Source organism: Cyprinus carpio, chromosome A6, assembly GCF_018340385.1.
Source record: "Cyprinus carpio isolate SPL01 chromosome A6, ASM1834038v1, whole genome shotgun sequence".
Classification (NCBI taxonomy): Eukaryota; Metazoa; Chordata; class Actinopteri; order Cypriniformes; family Cyprinidae; genus Cyprinus; species Cyprinus carpio.
In genome coordinates, this window is record NC_056577.1 from 2,448,974 (window position 1) to 2,470,018 (window position 21,045).

General features: G+C 36.1%; 1 protein-coding gene across 1 annotated transcript in view; it reads right to left on the bottom strand.

Moving 5' to 3' along the window:
• The window catches only part of LOC109082336 (neurobeachin-like protein 1), a 56,988-nt gene that overhangs the window by 13,242 nt on the left and 22,701 nt on the right, over positions 1 to 21,045 (bottom strand). Inside the window, 29 exon segments of the mRNA XM_042759165.1 lie at positions 97 to 221; positions 317 to 412; positions 497 to 598; positions 1,604 to 1,737; positions 1,815 to 1,963; positions 2,630 to 2,753; positions 2,851 to 2,975; positions 3,170 to 3,327; positions 3,806 to 3,955; positions 4,122 to 4,203; positions 4,205 to 4,431; positions 5,176 to 5,464; positions 6,145 to 6,320; positions 7,182 to 7,724; positions 8,181 to 8,269; positions 9,172 to 9,331; positions 9,949 to 10,107; positions 11,147 to 11,303; positions 11,393 to 11,495; positions 12,381 to 12,540; positions 12,625 to 12,758; positions 13,712 to 13,886; positions 13,968 to 14,057; positions 15,032 to 15,418; positions 15,521 to 15,640; positions 15,731 to 15,863; positions 16,865 to 17,439; positions 18,789 to 18,887; positions 19,289 to 19,372. Coding sequence (XP_042615099.1) covers positions 97 to 221; positions 317 to 412; positions 497 to 598; positions 1,604 to 1,737; positions 1,815 to 1,963; positions 2,630 to 2,753; positions 2,851 to 2,975; positions 3,170 to 3,327; positions 3,806 to 3,955; positions 4,122 to 4,203; positions 4,205 to 4,431; positions 5,176 to 5,464; positions 6,145 to 6,320; positions 7,182 to 7,724; positions 8,181 to 8,269; positions 9,172 to 9,331; positions 9,949 to 10,107; positions 11,147 to 11,303; positions 11,393 to 11,495; positions 12,381 to 12,540; positions 12,625 to 12,758; positions 13,712 to 13,886; positions 13,968 to 14,057; positions 15,032 to 15,418; positions 15,521 to 15,640; positions 15,731 to 15,863; positions 16,865 to 17,439; positions 18,789 to 18,887; positions 19,289 to 19,372 — 5,105 coding nt within the window.

Here is a 21,045-nt window from a genome sequence, read left to right on the forward strand (position 1 = left end):
GCATCTCACTAGGGAATGAAAAAGTGTTGTTATTGTTAACTAAAACTGGAATAAAACTAAAAGGACTGAGAGAACAAGACGGGGACGGAAACGCACTTCTCTCTGACGGCTTTGGCGTTCCTCTCGTTCAGCACGGCCACAGGTTTGGAGAGATCTCTGAACACCCGCGGATCGGACAGATCCAGCTCCTCGGACGTATAATCCGACAGGATCCAGGGGAACTAAAATCAGCAGAGAAAGATGACTCAGGAAGTGAATGAGCGCTGAACACTGTGGTTCAAACACAACTGAGAGCAGCTGTGGAAGTGTCACTCACCACAGGATACTGAGCCAGGTCATTATACGTCCGTCCTGCTATGGTGTTCAACTGCATCAGGTAGTCAAAGTTTGAGATCTCCCTGTTCACCCATTTCTGATGACAGAGAGAAGCAAAAGTCAGCTCTGGACCGTCAGTGATGTACTCTATGAAACAGAGATGCTTCGTGTGTGCAGTGACCTGTGTGAGTCCAGAGGCTTTGAGCAGCTCCTGCGGTGAGTGAGTGGCATGAAGAGAGAGAGAACGCAGCAGCAGCATCCGGCTGTACACGTTATTACGCACCTGTCAATCAAACAGAATCAACCAATCATGAGAGACTATATGAAGAAGGTGGGAAATTTTTTAATTTATTTATATTTTTTTTTAATAAATATAATTATTAATATTATATAAGATTTTTTTTTTTTAAATTAACATATGTGACCCTGGACCACAAAACCAGTCTTAAACGAAAATTTTTCTAAATTGAGATTTATACATCATCTGAAAGCTGAATAAATAAGCTTTCCATTGATGTATGGTTTAGGACAATAAACAATAATTGGACAATATTTGGCATAGATACAACTATTTGAAAATCTGGAATCTGAGGGTGCAAAAAAATCTAAATATTCAGAAATTTGCCTAAAAAGTTGTCCAAATGAAGTTCTTAGCAATGCATATTACTAATCAAAAATTAAGTTTTAATATATTTATAGTAAGAAATTTACAAAATATCTTCATGGAACAAGATCTTTACTTAATATCCTAATGATGATAAAAAAAAAAAATAAAAAAAAAAAATCCAAAATCTTTTCAGACAAAATCTGAACATAATTTTCATTTAGTTTATTTTGATGTATTAAAACTAAAACTGAAATAAAAATAAATGGAAAATATAAAGACTTCAAATCATGATTAATCAATAATGTTTCACACAAAAAGGTATTTTAAATGTACAAAAAATATAGGAACAACTGAAACTTGCTTGTTTATAACACTCATTTAGAATACTCCAAGAAAACTCCAAATTATTAACATTAGAATGAGGTTAAAAACAAATTCATGTACATTTACTGTAAATATATGCATTTATCATACACTGTTATCCAAAGCGACTTACAAAACAGAAATAAAAGCATTAAAAATTTTCACAATAAGTTCTCCTGTGTGCATAAGTATGAATAATTCCTTCAATTCTTAGTGAATGAGACCCAATGAGTGTGTTTACATGTACAACAAAACAAAAACCAAATATCAGCTCATTATAAAGCAAGGAGATGAGAAACATGCTGAAAGATTCCTGACCTCCTTCTTGAAGTTCAGGAAGTAGCTGGTCTGGTCGATGAGAAAGATCTCCAGAGCCGAGCGCCGGAGGTTGTACCTGCGCAGGTGAATCTCTCTGATCTGAGACAGAGGCCATTTAAAGTCCTGACCTACACCTGAAAATGCAGAACCTCAGTCTCAACTCTATCCTCATACACACTGCTGGATATTCCTCTGTAGCACTTCTCCTCACCTTCCTCTTTCTCTGCGCTGCTGTCGTAGAAGTAGATGTGCTGTGTGGTGAGCTCCAGACGACCCGGATAGACATCAACCACCGTGACCAGCTCACAGTCCTCTGAGATCACCAGCTTCTCCTTCTGACCCGCCTCTTCAGAATCAGCCTTACAGAACCACAGCCACAGAGTGTGTTTACATGCACATTGAATACTTTTATTCAGGGAAGATGCATTAAAATGACCAGAAGTGGCAGTAAAGAGATTTATAATTTTGCAAAAAATTGTTTCAACATTGATAATAATAAGAAATGTTTCTTGAGCATCAAATCAGCACATCATGATTTTTTGAAGGATCATGTGACACTGAAGACTCCTGAAAATTCAGCAGGAATAAAATGCATTTTAAAATATATTTACATGGAAAACAGTTGCTTTAAATTGAAATAATATTTCACAATATTACTGTTTTTAATGTAGCTTTGATCAAGTAAATGCAGCCTTGGTGAGCTGAAAAAAAAATCGTACTGACCCAAACTCTTTAACAGTATTGTACATGGAAATTTATAATGCAGAAAAACACCATGACATGTTAATGTCAAAATATAAACAGACTAAGCTGTTTAAACAGCTATAAAGGCCTTTATATGCCATAAATGATTTTTATCAAATCTTTTAACTAAAATCTAAATTTACCTTTAAAAGATAAAAGAACATTATTGAAGGTGTTTCAAAGAATTTACACACTTTTTTACTATATCCATCTCCAGTTACTAAGTAAAAGTGTGTTTCCAGTGATTGGCTACTGCTCCTGTCCATCTAAACTGAGACTCACTGATTGGCCGATGCAGGATCCTCCTCCAGGAGCTCCAGGATGTCATCCTCCAGATCACTGACCTTCACCTGTTTCACCGCCTCTAACAACAGCGACTCGGTGTTTACCTGCTGGTGCTGCACACCTGAAGTAACACACACACAAACACACTTACTTCCTAAAACGCCCATCACATGATTCATTAAAGATCGTAAGCGACAGGTTTCGAGTGTATGTCTTACCTAGGTTATCTCTCAAGGCACTAGCTTCTTTATGGGGGTCAAAGTTGTAATTCCGCACCAGTTTGAGTCTCATACGGGAGTAGTTTTCAGCACTCGAGAGCTTCCAGTGTATGTCCTTCTGCTGCCTGCCAAACACAAACAGCTGCCTTAAAGACCTTTATTTTATAGCTTTTAATTTGTCATTTTATTGCATTATTGTCATATAAATGCATTCATCTCTATTCTTTAGCAAAACCTCTTTACACTTTAGACACCTCCACTGCACAAACAGCATCCACTCCTGGTCTCAGTGACATTTACACACAGAAACAACGCTCACTTGTCCACCCAGGGTCCTCTCTCACAGAAGAGTCCTCTGCGGGCCGCCCTCCACTGCCTGAGGATGGCGCTGTTCTGTGTGTGGATTTGTTTCAGCATGCTGTTGTACCTCAGGTTCTCCTGACGCCCTCGGCGACTGAACGGTTCCACAAACTGCTCCTGAGGGTTTTTGAGGGAAGTGAAAATGTTTGTGAATTCTGCATTAAATTTGAAGGGGAATTCTACACACATTTTTTAAATAGCATTTCAATGTTTTTAAAGTCTCTTAAGCTCACAAAGGCTTCATTTGATCAAAAATACAGTAAAAACAGGAATATTGTCAAATATTAGTACAATTGCAAATATTTGTTTTCTAGCTGAATGGATGTTAAAATGTAATTTATTCCTCTGACACAAAGCTGAATTTTCAGCATCATTACTCAAGTCTTCAGTGTCACATGATCTTCAGAAATCATTCTAATATGATGATTTGCTGCTCAAGAAACTAGGATTCTATGATAAATAGAGAGTTCAAAAGATCAGCCATACTTTGAACGTTTGTAACTTTATAAATGTCTTTACTGTCACTTTTGATAAAATGAATGCATCCTTGTTGAATTAAAGTATTAATTTCTTCTGAGCAGAAGAAGTTTTGTACCTGAAAGCGTATCTTGCTCTCTCCTCTCTCTCGCTCCTTGCGGTGCAGACTGAGCATGAACGCCTCATAACAGTCCTTCCAGTAGAGAGCCATGTTCTCATGACCCTGACTGAACGTCTCGATCTCATATTGCTTCATGTAGGGGATGATCTTTCAAAACAGATACACAAAATTCAGATTTATAAACTACAGGGTGCACTGAAGAGCAGAAACCAACCAATGCATTACTACCATGCATTATCAGTTAAACCTATCAGAAATAGAAAATAAGTGAGAGCTTAATTGTCACCATTTAGTGTATTAATACAGGTCTTACATATTTATCCAAATAGACCCTCCACTCCGGAGAGCTGCAGTACAGCTGGAAGTCCTCAAAGAAAGACGGGCTTCCGTTGGTCGGGGGAGGGAGGGAGGTGCAGCTCCATGTACAGGAGTTTGTGGACTTTAGACAGGAGCGTACGGAGGAGAGGCACTAAAAACGAGTAGGTCTCCTCTGTCCGCTCCTCGCTCACAGAGCGCCTGAGGATCCCCTCCACACGACCCAGAAGATAACAGGCCTCGTCTTGAGAGTCCACCGTCTTCGTCTGCAAGATGCCATTCAGTTTGGCCGTAGCCATGGCACACACCTACCAGAACGATGTGAATAAAAAAAAGATTTCTAAATACTGCTATTGGAGCACGATTATGAGTATTAGTTCAAAAGTTTGGCGTTGGTAAGATTTTCTTAATGTTTTTAAAGCATTTATTTGATAAAAAACAAAACAAAAAAAAACAGTACAGTTTTATAGTGAAAACATAAAATTTGTAAAATATTATTACAACTTTAAATAACTGTTTTCTATTTGAATTAGTGCTGTCAAGCGATTAATCGCATACAAAATAAAAGTTTTGCTGCATAATATATGTATGTGCGTACTATGTATATTATGTATATATAAATACGCACAAATGCATGTATAGATTTCAGAAAAATATGTTATGTAAACAAAAACTTTTATTTTGCATGCGATTAATCGTTTGACAGCACTAATTTGAATATATATTTAATATGTCATTTATTCCTGTGATTTTCAGCATTACTCCAGTCTTCAGTGTCACATGAACTTCAGAAATCATTCTAATATGCTGATTTGCTGCTCAAGAAACATTTCTGATTATTATCAATGTTGAAAACAGTTGTGCTGCTTCATATCTTTGTGGAAACCACAAGAGCTTTTTTTCTTCCTTTTTTTAAATAAATAAATAAAGTGACTTTAAAATAAATGCCTTTACTGTCACTTTTGATCAATTTAATGCACCCTTGCTGAAACTGGCCCCAAAAGGTCCTGTATATCAAAATGCATCCCTAATACGACCTTGTGACCTCTCACCTGTGGGTCTTCCTGCGCCATGAACCCGAGCAGCAGCCGTAGTCCCACCTGAGACAGCTGGAGCCACTGCGTCCCGGAGGCGTACCACACCATCAGCCCGTCCATCAGAGTCACCGTGTCCTCCAGAACCTTCTCAGTCCACAGAGCGGGATTCACCAGCCCCTCAGCCTGCAGGAAGTCCTGCACCATGTGCAGAAGACGCACTGCGTTCTCCGTGTGCTGCGGCAGCGTGGCCGTCGTCGCCTCTCGGTTATCCGTTACGGCCAATTCCAGCATCCTCTCCATCAGACTGGAGAGAAAGACATCCGAAGATGCATGTTCAGATCGATTCTGAGTGCTCAAATATCAGCAAGCAAAAATACTTTTCGGGTTTGGTGACATTTAATTAGCGCTTTTACAATTCCATGTTTTGACTGTGTCAGGGTCTATTTTGTGCAAACAATGTGGAAACGCTACAACAGGTGAACATGTCAGCTGTGCGGATGCTAGGACTGGATTAACAATATTGATTTTTTGTTTTCAATCCATTTTGACTTGGATGAACCATATAATTTGGCCTATGCTGTTATCAGTTGATGCGTGATCAAAATTTTACTACACATCGTCCACCATTCAATAATCACAATAAGCTTTGTTACTTTCGATCTGAAACAATATCTCAGCTTTCAAAATCTGTCAGTTTTGTAGCAAAATTCATACAATAGATTGCTGTATCCGCATCAGTTAAAACGGCTGAACTGACCATCTTTTCCCATTTACTGCTAGTTAAAGCAAGAAAAAATATGAGTTATGCTGAAAAATTTAGTACAACCTACTGAAATGCATCAGAACATTAGGAAAATTAACTCTAGAGAGGAGCATTTTGATAAATATATGCACTATATTACATACTGATTATATTTTACTTTATTATTTAATGCATGTTTAAATAAATCCGTCTTGGAGAACACACTTGAGATGTAGTCTGACCTGAGTTTGATGTGGTCCACGGGCAGCAGCAGCTCGTTGGCAGTGCCCAGTTTGGTGAGGGCGGAGAACACCTGACCCCTCTCCAGCCAGGCGGCGTCATCGGACCCCTCCACCCCTCTCCACATGACACACAACACCATCTCCAACAGCAGACGCGCCAACTCCTCCTCCGCACGCTGGGCGACAAGACAGAGGCTTACATCAATAAATCACTTCAATAAAATGTTTTCGATCTAATAAAAACTTTCAACACCTAATTAATGTAAGCCCATCACTTCTCCACAATTATATTTCAGGCTCTACACTACACCTTTCAACAGTCTGGGGTTCGAAAGATCTTTTTAATGGCTATGAAACAAGTCTCATACGCTCTCCAAGGGCTGCATTTATTTGATCAAAAATACAGTTAAAACACTGTGAAATTATTATCAACATTGAAAGCAGTTGTGCTGCTTAATATTTCTGTGGAAATGTAAGATTTTAAAGTTTAAAACAATTTGAAACATAAATCATTTGTAACATTAAAAATGCCTTTAACGTCAATTTTGAGCAATTTAACGCATCCTTGCTGAATAAAAAAAAATATATAATTTTGAACAGCAATGTAATTATAATGTGCTAAAGGAATAAGCTCTGCATTTTTCCTTTTTTTTTTTTTTTACAACAAAATCTGCGATTTCACCACAGTTTTCATAAAGCTTTTATAAAATGTTAATATAGCAATATGATAAAAGACAACAATGTTCAATATTATTAAAATTAATAATACTATTCTGGCAAGTAAATGAATTAAACACCCTGTAGCAACTTGCCACATTAACATCGACTGTGCAGTCAAATGTGCAGACATGAGCATTTTACAATGGCTTTAAATAAATTATATTTTATAGTCATTAACACCTTCATTATAGTATTTATTATCAGGTACTTTTTGTTGAGAACATGTAGTGGATGAAAAATGACAACACAATTAATACGAGGAAGTGATAAATGTCACTGCCTGTTCCACTGAAACACATTCACATCTCTAGTCTCACCTCACTGTTTGTTGAATGTCTCTGGGAGGGATTGTTTGTAAACAGGAAGCTGTCATCATTCAGAGAGGAAGCTCCGGGGAAGGGCTTTGCGTTCTCCAGAGGAGACGGTGTGCTCGGCATGCTGCCCGGAGTCTGACTGCCGCTGTCCCCGTGATCGAACCGATGCAGCTGGGACAGGTCCAAACTCAAGACCCCTGCTTTCACGCCCCAGGGTTTGGGTGTCGGCGCGTCCCCAGGTGTTTCAGAGAGGGACATCAGCTCTCCGTTGTCCAGGCTGTCTATGGACCTGCTGTCTGAGGCGCTGTCTCGCTCCTCAAGCCTGTCTCCCAGAGGCCTGCGCTCCAGAGGAGGCTCCAGGCGGCTTCCTCCGCTGCTGCGGCTCAGCTCGAAACTCCCCAGGCTGGCCGCGTCACAACGGCCCGAACCAGAACCTCCGTCGCTCCCGGGGCTCCGGACAAACAGACTCATTAGAGTGCCCTGCCAACACGTCTGCTTGGAGATCTGCAGCGCTGCATCCTGCTGAGACTGTAGCAGCGCATACATCTGCAGGAAATACCAGAAGTGCTGTATATATTAGCTGAAAACATTACAAGACATCTGAAGTATTTCTCTGTCATTGTATTTCATTTGGTGCAAACACTTATTTTAGGGAAAGGGAAAATTATGTCCCATGCACGTAGGTGATTAAACAATTTAAATGTTGATTATTTCTTCACAAAAAGCAAATATTCGGCTTTAGAAGGAATATAATATATAGGTCATGTATCATATGGATTATTTTTTGGTACTTAGTGTATCTTATCCTTTTATATGGAAAAGCAATAATTTTCAAAAAAGAAAGTATTTTTATGCTCCACAGAAAAAAAAAAAAACTGAGCATGTTTTGAGTGAGACTTTTCCTTTCTGAGCTAATCCTTAAAACAATGCTTTTTGCAAGATTTTTGTTTTTGTTAACACTAATAACTGTTATTGGTGTATTAATGTAATAAATGCTCTCACCCTCTTGCATACAGTCAGGCGAACACTGGGCCCGGCTTTATGGGTCAGCTGAACCACAGCCATCAGATCTTTATAGTTCACCACAGCATCTAGAGGACAAAGAGATAAAAGGCCAAAAAAGAGGGTTTATGGAAAAACATTTCCCATCATAAAATTCAGTGTGGCTTCATCAATGAATGATGTTCCAAAATAAGGATTATTATAGTTAACTAAAACTTAAACCACAAAACTTTTTTTTTTTTACTTAAAAAAAAAAAAAAAATGGATAATATAATTATTGTATTAATATAATATAAAACTATATTAATTTAGACAGTTTCCAAGGCAACAATTCTAATTTTCATTTAGTTTATCTTGATGTACTAAAATGCCTAAAACTGAATAAAAAATTAATGGAACTACATATTTAAAAATAAATAAATAAATAAAATAAAAATGACAAAAAAAAAAAAAAAACATACAACAAAATTACAAAAGCATTAACAAAAATTTAAATGAAAAACAAAAATATATATAGTATATATTATATATAATATATATAGATATATATATATTATATATTTATATATTTATATATATATTTATATATAATATATATATATATATATATATAATATATATATATATATATATCTTTTATTGGTACAATATATTTATTTGTGACATTTTATTGTTATTATTTATTTATTTGTTACATTATATGTTTTTTTATATTATATATAGAGAGAGAGGGAGAGAGAGAGAAATAATAGTAATAATTATTATTTATATTATATTAAATATTTTAGATTAATTTTCAATTAATATTCAACATTACATTTGCTTAGGAAATATGTAAATTATTTAGATTTCCACCAAAATCCTAATAAATATATCATTAATATTTGAATGACCCACGGCTAGTAAAGGCTAGTAAAGGAGCTCTTAAAAGGACAGTCGCGTGTACAGTGTATGTGCTGGCTCTGTGTCCATCAGTTCTCATCAGACTGACCGGTAGACAGCACTTGGTGAAGGAGGCACTTGATGAGGCTGGAGGTGAGGTGCAGGTCTGAGAACAGCAGACTGAGGCCAGAGTACCCCACATCCCTCAAGCGCAACCTCTGCTTGCTCTTCTCATACACACGGTCACACTTCAGCATCCGCTCAAACAGCTGCAGGAACACACACACACACACTTATAACACAGCCACTTGACAAAGACTGTAGCTTTCAGTTGAATTTAACACAGCCATTATCAAGCATTTTATAACGCATTATGCAATACATAAAACAAATTTATAGTTGATGAGCATTCAAATATGAATATACATCAAAATATAATTATGAATTTTGAATGAATTGTTTCATTATGCACTACAGTTTTATATTTGCTTCTGAAATCCAGTTGCTAAGGTGTTCCAAACAGCTGAAGAAAACATCACAATATTTGTTTTGAACTGTGTTGACTTGTAAACAGTGCATATTTCTCTCCTGATTCAGACCACACAACTCTTTAACTGGAGAAAGCAATATTATTATGGATAGAGGACTCATATTTTAGCCAGTTTAAAGTTAAAAGCAATTTGATGTATTATTTCTTACAAATATGCAGCTTTTCACTTCTCAAGATGTGGTGTGGATTACTTGTGGATTATTGTGATGCTTTTATCAGCTGTTTGGACTGACGGCACCCATTCACTGCAGAGGATCCACTGGTGCGCAAGTGATGCAATGCTACATTTCTCCAAAACTGTTGAACACGAGAAGCTGCTCAGAGTATGAAGTGCACCTTGAAGACGAGCTCTCGGAGGCGGTCGGAGTGTTTGTTGTTGAGCAGCAGAGCGTAGCAGGAGTCGGCCGCTCCCGGTTCAAACAGCAGCAGGAAGAGCTGGTCCCGCGCTGCGCTGGTCTGCAGCAGAGTCAGCAGCAGCTCCAGGATCCCACACAGCTGCAACAGCACAGACACTGATTTCAATTTCATGTTAAGTTGATGTTTATTGCTAATAAGTGATAAGAACAGGAGAAACCAGAAGAGACGGCGATGAAACGAATTGGCAGGGCAGTAAATCCAGTTTGCGGTTTAGCACATTAAGGTTTAGGAATAATTAAAATAGAGAAAGACAGGATGTTTGCTCTACTGATTAGAAAGGGCAAATCAATAACAATAAAGAAGAGTGCTTCTTTCCTGGACACACACACACACACACACACACACACACACACACACACACACACACATACACACTCAGACATTACCTTATCACCATCAGGAATGTGCAAAATTACATGTAAAAAAAAAAAAAAAAAAAAAAAAAACTAGACAGAACAGCTTGAAAACATTTTCTGAATTTTAAATAGAATAATTTACAAATTTCTAACTTAAACTTAAATGCATGCATACTCTGTGAACTTGTAGTATGTATATAATGCACTGCAGTGGTGATGATACAGTCCTCTCTTTTTAGTATGAACTAAGCAAGTACGGCCAAAAAGGGACTGTAATGTTTGTATAATTTTACACAAAATTTATATTTCAAATAATGGTGCTTTTGAACTTTGTTTTCATCAAACAATTCTTAAAATCTGTATGGTGGTTTCCACAAAAACACACAGCACTGTTTTCAAACCTGATAATAATAAGTCATGTTTCTTAAGCAGTAAATCGCCTTATTAGAATGATTTACTGGAGTAATGATGCTGAAAATCCAGCTTTGAGCACAGAAATAAATTACATTTTAAAATATATTCAAACAGAAAACAGTTATTTTAAACAGCAATAATATTTTGCAATATTACTGTTTTAACTGTATTTTTTTATTAAACAAGATGCAGCCTTGGTGAGCAGAAGAGACTGATTTCAAAAACTTTAAAAAATCTTTGCAACCCTAGACTTCTGAATGGAAGTGTAATGAATAATTTGGGAGCCACTAATCCTTATCATGCACACTATACAGGAAACTGTGAGGCTACCAACATCCTCTTCTCACCTGTTCCTCGTCTCCAATGGCAGCGATGTATCCCAGAATGCTCTGGATCTCCTCTTGGGTGGTTCCCTTGCTGATGTAATACTTCAGCAGGCCACAGAGAGAAGCTCTGATTGTCTTAATGTCATCCTCACTCAGATCTGCATCTTTACTTCCAGAACTAGAAAGGAAAGAGAGAGCAGAACAGTCGTGACTTGACAAAGAGTGGCACAGCAGAGGAATGAGGGATTGTGGGAGATGTAGTCTTACCCATAGTAAAGGCGTACTGTGTCCAGCAGAAACTGCACTCCATATTTCTTCCTGAACTGCTTTCTGCTGTCTTTGATGACGGTGGACATGTACTGGATGTGACCTAAACATCACAAACACGTCAAGATCATAACAAAAGTGTAAGTGTTTCAAAAAACATACACTTTCATAACTCAGCAACAGTGACAGTGAACAAAGCAGAAGGCTCTGGAAAGATTTTTCCTATTCATTTTCTTCACAGGGATTTCAGAGTTTTCAAATCTCTCTTCCAGATCATGTGTTCAGTTCAGTTTAGTTCTTCAAGTAAACATGCATTAAAAAAAAAAAAAAAATAATAATAATAATATAATAATAATAATAATAATAATAATAATAATAATATAATATATAGATATATATATATATAAAATAATAAAATAATTTATGTAGGTCATTAATTATAAATTATGAGTAATCAGTTTAATAATTCAAACATTAAAAAAAATCTTATTTTTAAATGGACAAAATAATAGACATATTTAAAACTTTTAATTAATTCATGTTTTAAAATACAGTTAATTATGAAAATACACATTAAAGAAATCTTAAAAAAAATATATAAATTGACAAAAACATATGTACATAAAAATACTGTATAAAACTTTTTATTCAATGTGCTTTAAAACGTAGAGCCATAAAGTAAACGAATAAATAATTTTTATATGCAAATTTTTTTTGACTGCATTTAAAAATGTGCTTTTTTTATCCATGTGTCAATTGAGAAAAAATAAAAAATAAAAAAATGGTATGGAGAAAATTATTGGGGGTTTTACTTCCAGAACCTTGTATAATCATGCTCTCTATAATTAGAAACATTAAAAACAAAAATTAAAGAAAAGAAAATCAGTTTTTGTAACAAAAGCATGCATGAACAAAACAGTTTGCTTGTTTGAACACACACAAATGCAGCATGAATAAACCACACACACACACACACACACAGACTGACCGATGCGCAGTGGGAAATCTCCTTGGTTCCAGATGCTGAAGTTGAAGAGCAGGTGTGTGTGGAGCTGCTGCAGGAGCTGTGAGTTCTTCTCATACGTCATCTGCTCGATCAACAGCTGAACCGCCACCAGCACGCTCACGTCCACCAGGAACGCTGGCAGCTGCACACACACGAAGACACCCACGGCAATGAAGACAGACACAGAGGAAGACTGAGAAATCAAAGGAAAGAGAATTATGGGTACCTTCTGAAGCAGAGCTCCTAACGTGGCCACAGCGTGGGAGTGCAGAAGGGTTTCCTGGTTTATGGGATGCCTCTGCAGGAAATGCTTGATCACCAGCAAGAACGTCGCCACCAGATTCTTCTCCAGTCTGGCCTCTGAATAACAAATGTTCACAAACATTATATCACAACATTATCAAGACATATTTAAGACATCTTTAACTTTAACATCTTTAAGATGCAAAAGATCAGTCACGTATTCATTCTGACAACCGACAGCTATATTCGATCATACTATTTAATATTTTAAATTACCTTTGAGATTTCTATTTTGACTTTTCATTTAAATTTGATTTTAAGTTTTAATAATTTTTATGCACTTCTGTCATTTTTACCATTTACATAGTTACTATATATATATATATATATACACACTATATATATTTTTTTTAATCATTTTTAAGTTTTAGAAATTTTAAGTCATTAAGTTTGTCATTTAATATTTATATTTAGATTTTTTTTTTCTTTATTTTTTTTTATTTTAATGATAACTTTTTATTTGTTAGTTTAATAAATTTAATTATGGTGGTGAGATCCTTTAGTTGCAATAGATTTTTACTATTTTTTTACTATTATAGTATTTATTAATATTTTGAATTAGCTTTATTTTTATATTTTCACTTTTCATTTTAATTTTAGTAATTTTGTAATGTGCTTTTTGTCATTTTTATTAGTTTTTTATATTTCTATTTCATTTTATATTTATTTCAGCTTTAGTAACTTTAGCAATTAAGTTCTTTTTTGCATAAACTTATTTCAGTTTATTTCTATTTTTCTATTTCTAATTATTTTTTCTCAATTCTTTTTTTTGAACAATAATTTATTTTCAAAGATTTACATACAGATTAAGACAAGAGTTACATTTTTCATTATGACATTTTTTCTCAATTCTAATTCTTTAATTTATTTTTCAAAATTTTCCTGTTTTTTTTTTCATCTAATATCTATATTTTATTACAGCTTTATTTCTAACAAAGATTTCAAAATAACCAAAATGTTTTTTTAATAGTTTTAGTTATAACACTGTCTAATAAAGAGCGTGTGCTCACCTGACGCTCTGTTTGAGGGCAGTATGACCCAGTCTCCGTCAGAAGGTGTGACTGAGTCAGGGGTGATGAACTCTGGCCCTGAGGGGTCCACGTGATGTAAATCAGGGGTTAACAAAGTCAACTGCTCCAAGACTGGGAGCAACACAGGAAGCCCTCCAACACAGTTGATCATGTCCTACAGAAGGCCAGAGAGTGTGAGCAGGTTCAGCAGAAAGTGTGAGGAGAAAGCTCAAAGGAAGAGAAATGCCGTACATACTTTGATATCCCAGTTGACCACTTTATTTCCTGTCAGGCGACCGTGCAGCATATTAGGGGATAAATCCAGACATATTGCTTTCCTACATGCCTGTGTATATGCAAAAAGACAATTCATCAAGTACATGTTAAAGAAGTTATGTCACAAACATGAGTGACTTACATTTATGATGTTCCAGAGCAAATACAAAGATGAGTGTTTCTTTTTCATTTTGGCCACTTGTGTGTCTCAGTGGTTGATTTTTATTAAAACAGACAACTTTTTTCCCTGCTTTTTTATCATATGGTCTTTACAGCATGCCTTAATAATTTTATACACCGATATATATTTATATACCATCTTTTCTGCTAAAAAAGCTGCATTTACTTGATCAAAAATACTGTGTATAAAAAATGTTGTGAAATATTATTTTCTAATTGAATATATAATTAAAATGTAATTTATTCCTGTGATGCACGACTGTATTTTCAGCATCATTACAACATTACTTCAGTGTCACATGATCTTCAGAAATCAGTCTAATATGCTGATTTGCTGCTCATTTCTGATTATTATTAATGTTGAAAACAGTTGTGCTGCTTTATATTTTTGTGGAAACTGATACTTTTTTATTTTTTTTTACAATTCTTAGATTAACAAAGTTTTAAAAAACAGCATTTTTGGAAACAGAGATCATTTGTAACATTATAAATGTTTTTACACTCACTTTCGATCAATTTAATGCATCCTTGCTAAATAAAAGAATGAATTTTAAATGGTAGTATATGCAACTTTTCAAATGCCTTGTGTATAGATTTGTTTAACCATTGTACCAGACCCAGACTTTCAATCTACATACATGAAAATCCAATATAAAATCTGAATTACTACCTGTAAAACTCTAAAAATATGAGTAAATAATGTCAAATAATCAAACTATTTTAATATTAATTGCACAAGAACTGCTCATATCAATTTTTAAATTAAATGTTGGTTCATCCCTCAGATGCGGAGTAAAGATAAATAAATAAAAAGGTAAATATAATTTATTTTTATATAGCTCAGTCCCTATAAGGACACCTCACCTTTGGAGAATAGTGTAGCAGAAGTTTGGGCGCCAGGTCTCCGAGTTCAGCCTCTTGACTTTTAAAGGGAGAAATACAGTTTGGTCCTGCGCTACAGAGGGCTTTGACGTGACTGGCTTGGAGGGGCTCGTGGAAGACCATGACACTTCCCAGCTGGCCTTGCAGTGAGGTGGGACTGCCCCACTCGCTGTCCTGAGTCCCGGCGGAAATCAGTTTGGTGACAGACTCAGGTTTGGTCCCTAGCAGGCCGCCCCAGCCCGGGAGGATAGCGCCGAATGATGAGCGTCCGGAGGGATTGCCACCGGAAAACGGAGGATCTGGGATCTGAGAGGGAGGAGGCGTCGTGGTGCGGTGACCCGCTGAACCGATACAGCATGACGTGAAGGCCTGAGAGAGAGATACACAGCACACACAATAAAAGACTTGACCGGACTGACACAGGGAGTTTTGGGTGGGTTTAAGGTGCATATAAAGGGTTGTTTCTCTCACCTCAGTCATGGTTGGGTATTTTAAAGGTGCTGATAGTTTCTGCTGTCCATCCACAAAGATGTAGACCAGACTCTGGCCAAACGGCCTCTTCCCCGGCACGTGAACCACACCAATACTGTGCTGAAGGTCAAATACAAACCAGACATCAATTCATCCATGGTACATAAATACAAGTACAAGTACGAACTCTTCTTTGGTCATGTGACTCACCCAGAGTGAATCACAGAAGCAGTAGTCAGGCAGCATGACGGTGACATATTCTTTCTTAGTGCACACGGCAACCACAAGCACTCCGGCTGAACTGATAAAGGCCTCGAACCCGGTGCCACCTGGGGTGAAAAAACTATACAAAAACACACAAAACATACAGCTTTTTTATAGCTATCATAGTAAAAATAAATTAAATACTACAATTAGGAGGCACACACACTGGAGACTGCAAATTTTAAACTAATTTGCTACGCAACAAAAATCGTTTAAAAAAATATTAATTAAAAACATTAAACACCATATCAAGAAGCTGAAAAAAAAACAACATGATGCAACGACTAAAGACACAAACAGACAAATAAATAAAAAGTAGTGCACACAAGACACAGGAACTTGTCATTTCAAATATTATCCTCTATTCTTTACAGTGTGTTATAGTTATAGTTTGATATAACACAATATATAAAATATTTACAAAATATTTGTAATGACTGTATATATTTTTTACTTAATAATAATAATAAAATATTAAAGAATAAAATAAATAAATTCAAAAAATATACTGTATATCTTGGTGCAAAAACACTACTACTCAAAAGTTTGGGGTTAGTAAATTTTACTTTTACTCAGCAAGGATGCATTGATCAAAAGTGACTGTAAATGCATTTTTTATGTTACACAAGATTTCTTTTGACCTTTCTATTCATTAAACAATCCAAAAACTGTTTTATGGTTTCCACAAAAAATACTTTCCAAAAAACATTTTTAATAATAATATGAAGAAACATTTCTTGAGCAGCAAATCAGTATATTTGAGTGATTTCTGAAGATCATGTGACACTGAAGACTGGAGTAATGATGCTGAAAATTCAGTTTTGCATCACAGGAATAAATCAGAAAAGCAGTTATTTTAAATTGTAATATTTCATAATATTACTGTTCTTACGGCTTTTTTTTTATTAGTGAGCAGAATGGACTTTTCAAAAATCCTACTGAATTCTGAGCAGTAGTGTGTATAATAGATACTGAATAAATAGTATAAAAGGTTGAAAAAGGGCTGTTTTTCTAATTCCTTTATCTTCCCTTCCTACCAAAATCACCATCACACCACTAATCTCTTATTTCCATTCTCACCTATACAGCTGTTTCCTCTTCTCTCCTTTACTGGGCTGGCCCAGCTGATCTTGGTCCAATGAGAGCCAAGCAAAGAAGCTGAAAGCGAAGCCTGGCCAACGGAGGATGGTCGGCACGGCGATGCCAGCCATGGGCGGTGACAGATCAAAGTACTGCATGGCGCTCTCCAGGCCCTGTTTGCGCACCATCCCCAGGAGCGCCCGCAGCACCGGTCCCACATACGGGTGAGCACCGCCCGGCTCGTCCTGACGCAGGAGTCTCAGCAGATTCTGGAGCTCAGAGGAACTCAGCGACTGGCTGCCTAAAGATCCCAACAGGCCCACCAGACTCTCGGCACAGGCCCGGTGCAGCCGCTCGTGTCTCTCCAGAGCCGACAGCACTATGAGAGTCATGGAAGAGTTGACGCAGGTGGCTCGCGTGCGCCGGTTCAGACCGCAGATGCGCCGGAGCCAGTCGGAAGTGAAGATCTGCAGCTCGGCAGAGTCCAGCTCTGGAAGCCACTGGATCAGGAGCAGGAGAGGCTCCACGTTACTGATGCCCAGGAGACCCACGGACGAATGCTCACCCTCAACAGCCTGCAGGAAGACAGCGATGAACAGAGAGAAAGTGAGATGTTCCAAATGTAGTGAGCTGCACACTTAGGGAGCATTCAAAGGTGGTCAGATCACTCGAGACAGATGTTAATACTAAGTGTAAACAGCCTTCTTTATAGCTGAATCAAACATCAACAGTTATTAAACTCAACTGAATCAACACTGAAATGACTTGAGCTGAATAATGAATCTAAAGTCTTTTTTTTAGAGCAGAATGTCTAATATTTGATGAACTTTGCATCATGTGATTCTGTTATTTTGTTGTTGTTTTTTTTACTTTGAAGCGGTTTTGAAACAATCTGTAATGTATAAAGCGATATACAGTACAGGTCAAAAGTTTGGAAACATTACTATTTTTAATGTTTTTGAAAGAAGTTTTTTCTGCTCATCAAGCCTGCATTTATTTGATCAAAAATACAGAAAAAAAACAGTAATATTGTGAAATATTATTACAACTTAAAATAATAGTTTTCTATCTGAATATACTTTAAAAAAAATAATTTATTCCTGTGATGCAAAGCTGAATTTTCAGCATCATTACTCCAGCCTTCAGTGTCACATGTAACATCCAGTCTATCACATGATCATTTATTATGAGTGTTGGAAACAGTTCTGCTGTCTAATATATTTGATGAATAAAAGGTTTAAAAGGACTGCATTTATTCAAAATAAAAAAAATGTCTAATAATATATATTCTAATAATATATTTTCTTTACTATCACTTTTTATCAATTTAACACATCCTTGCTGAATAAAAGTATTGATTTTATTTTAAAAAAAAAAAAAGAAAGAAAAAAAAAAATTTACTGACCCCCAAATTACTGACCAGTAGTGTATATTGTTATTACAAAATATTTATATTTTAAAAACGATAGCTTCTTTTTTTTTTTTTTCTTTTTATTCATCAAAGTATCCTAAAAAAATTATCACATGTTCTGAAAAAATATTAAGCAGCAGAACTGTTTTCCAACTTTGATAATGAATCATCATATTAGAATGATTTCTAAAGGATCATGTGATAATGATCCTAAAAATTCAGCTTTGCATCACAGAAATAAATGATAATTTAAAAGTATAATACATTTAAAAACAATTATTTTTAAATTGTAATAATATATCACAATATTACATTTTTTTTCTGTATTTTTGATCAAATAAATGCAGGCTTGATGAGCAGAAGAAACTTCTTTCAAAAACATTAAAAATAGTAATGTTTCCAAACTTTTGACCTGTACTGTATGTATAAAAAAAAGGGGTGTTGACTTGAGTAAGAAAGGGGCAGATAACATCATGTGACTAGCGCACAGGAAGCAGGAAGTGTCCATCTCACCATATTCATGAGTTCCTTCAGCAGGTGTCTGGACGGCTGACCCAGTGACACCAACACCTCATACAGGTGAGTGTAGCCAATCCGCTCCTTAAACACTTCCTACAATAGAACAAAGTTGTTTTATCATTTTAAATTATTCACTAAATAGTTGAATAGTTCAAGTGACAAGTCAATACGTACAAAAAGAATTAGCACTAGAACATGCATTGGAAATATTATATTAATTATAAGATTTTTTTGAAGATGTAAATAAAGCAAAAATATAATTAGAGTATGTTTTACAAGAAAATTCTATTTCTGTCTTTCTACTTCAAAATTTCACATTTAATTTAATAAAAATATATGTGAAATTTGCTAGTACTTTGACTAAAAAATTCAAATAATAGAATCAAATACAAACATTTGAACGTTTATGTTTTTATGTTAGAATACTTTTATAAAACTTCAGATAGAAATTCTGTTCACAAAGCTTAATTAGGGATGGCTTGATTGTAACAAACCTTTGCAGCAGGTGACTTGTGCAGCACTGTCGTGAGAGTTTTGATTGTTGCCACGGCAAGAGAGTCGAGCCTCCCTTGGAACACCTGATTGGAGGAAATCACAGTCAATCAAGAGATCCAGCCAATGGCTGAAGACTCAGCACAGCGTGAGGCCTGTTCTATTCCTTGCATGTCTGTTTACTTTGCCATGCAAGTGATGAGTGAAAAGCCATGATGAATGGCAAGAATGCTACAACAGAACCATGCTTACATGAACAGGCAGGAATAGAATCAGGCATTGTGGGTGAAATTTAAAAATGTTGATTATCAAAGTGAAACTGTTTGAGTTCTGAGCCTCTGATATAGACCATATCAGACCATCAGTGCTCGGATCTGAAACTAAAACCTCCCCAACACCAACCCAACACACACAATTCATATATACACACAGACAACGTATTCCTTCCACAACCCAGAAAATCTCTGCCCAGCCACGCCGTGTCACGAGACTCCTGATTGGCTGATTGCAAAAATCACATGATGTTCAATCTGCCATTGCAATGGACCATATTCACGAAACACCTTCCGCAGTAAGATAAGCCAGCTTGTTAACGTCTGGTGAAGCGCCATTTGATGTTGTGGTATATATAGAGACTTCTCTCCTGCCTCGTTCTTTTCAGAAACTGAGAAACAAAATAATTGCAACTCCGGCATTAACATGCAGTTTAATCCCAGGAGAGAACCCAGACACGTAATTGTGAACTTAAATGCTTACAACTAAACACTACTGTAACAATTTAAGCTTGCGTTAGCTAGCTAGTGATGCTATCTCGTAAACGACATCAAAATGGTATTCTTGATTATCGATAACTTAACCTTCATAGTCATAACTGAATATCTGCACAGGGTTATCAACTTTGGTTGCCTGGCTGGAGTGAGATTAGTTACAGCTATGCAGTTAAATTCACATTAAAGATACACTTTTTATTCATGAAAATATGTTCTAAAAAATTGTGTCTCCTGGTGAAAAAAAAACAAACTTTAAGTCGAAAATGACATGAAATTAGTATTATAACCAGTAGATGGCAGCAGAGGATCACTAATCAGCTCAGTTACAATTTCAACTATTTTTTTTCACATCTTGCTTTTGGATTTATTTAATTTATTTATTTATTTTTTACTCAATTTTTTTATTTTATTTTTTACACTTGTGTTTATTTTTTACACTTGTGATAGTATATAGTATACAGTATGTTCCTCTTAGACAAACAAAACTTTTCTTCAAATTGTGAATGGATTATGCAGAGAAAGGGCGCTCCTCTTATAGCACAGCTGAAATGACTGAGCTAGCTTATCTAAAATCATGAAGTCACCGTGCATACAGTCCATTGACTCGTTCATTGTGAATTAAAAATGACAAAGACTGGCTGGAGAGTGACAAACACTGAGCAGCAATAAACAGAAGAAGACATGAAATCAAGGAGGTACTTCTATACAGCGTAAAGCACACATCTATAGGTCGATAATCTGAAGGCTGCTGAAGTCACAGCATACCGACCCTGATACCAAACCACCAGAGGACAGGCGAAGGGGGAACGGGAGGAAAACAAGCAAAGCAAAATAAATAGAATGAGATGATTATTGACAGCATGACTGAGTAAATAATCTAAAGACCACTCCATTACAAGCTTCTACATTCACAGCACTTCACAGGAAGAGATGGACTTATAATTGTTCTGCTTCTGCAACAAGGAAGCATCGAATGCCTGATGAAAGAG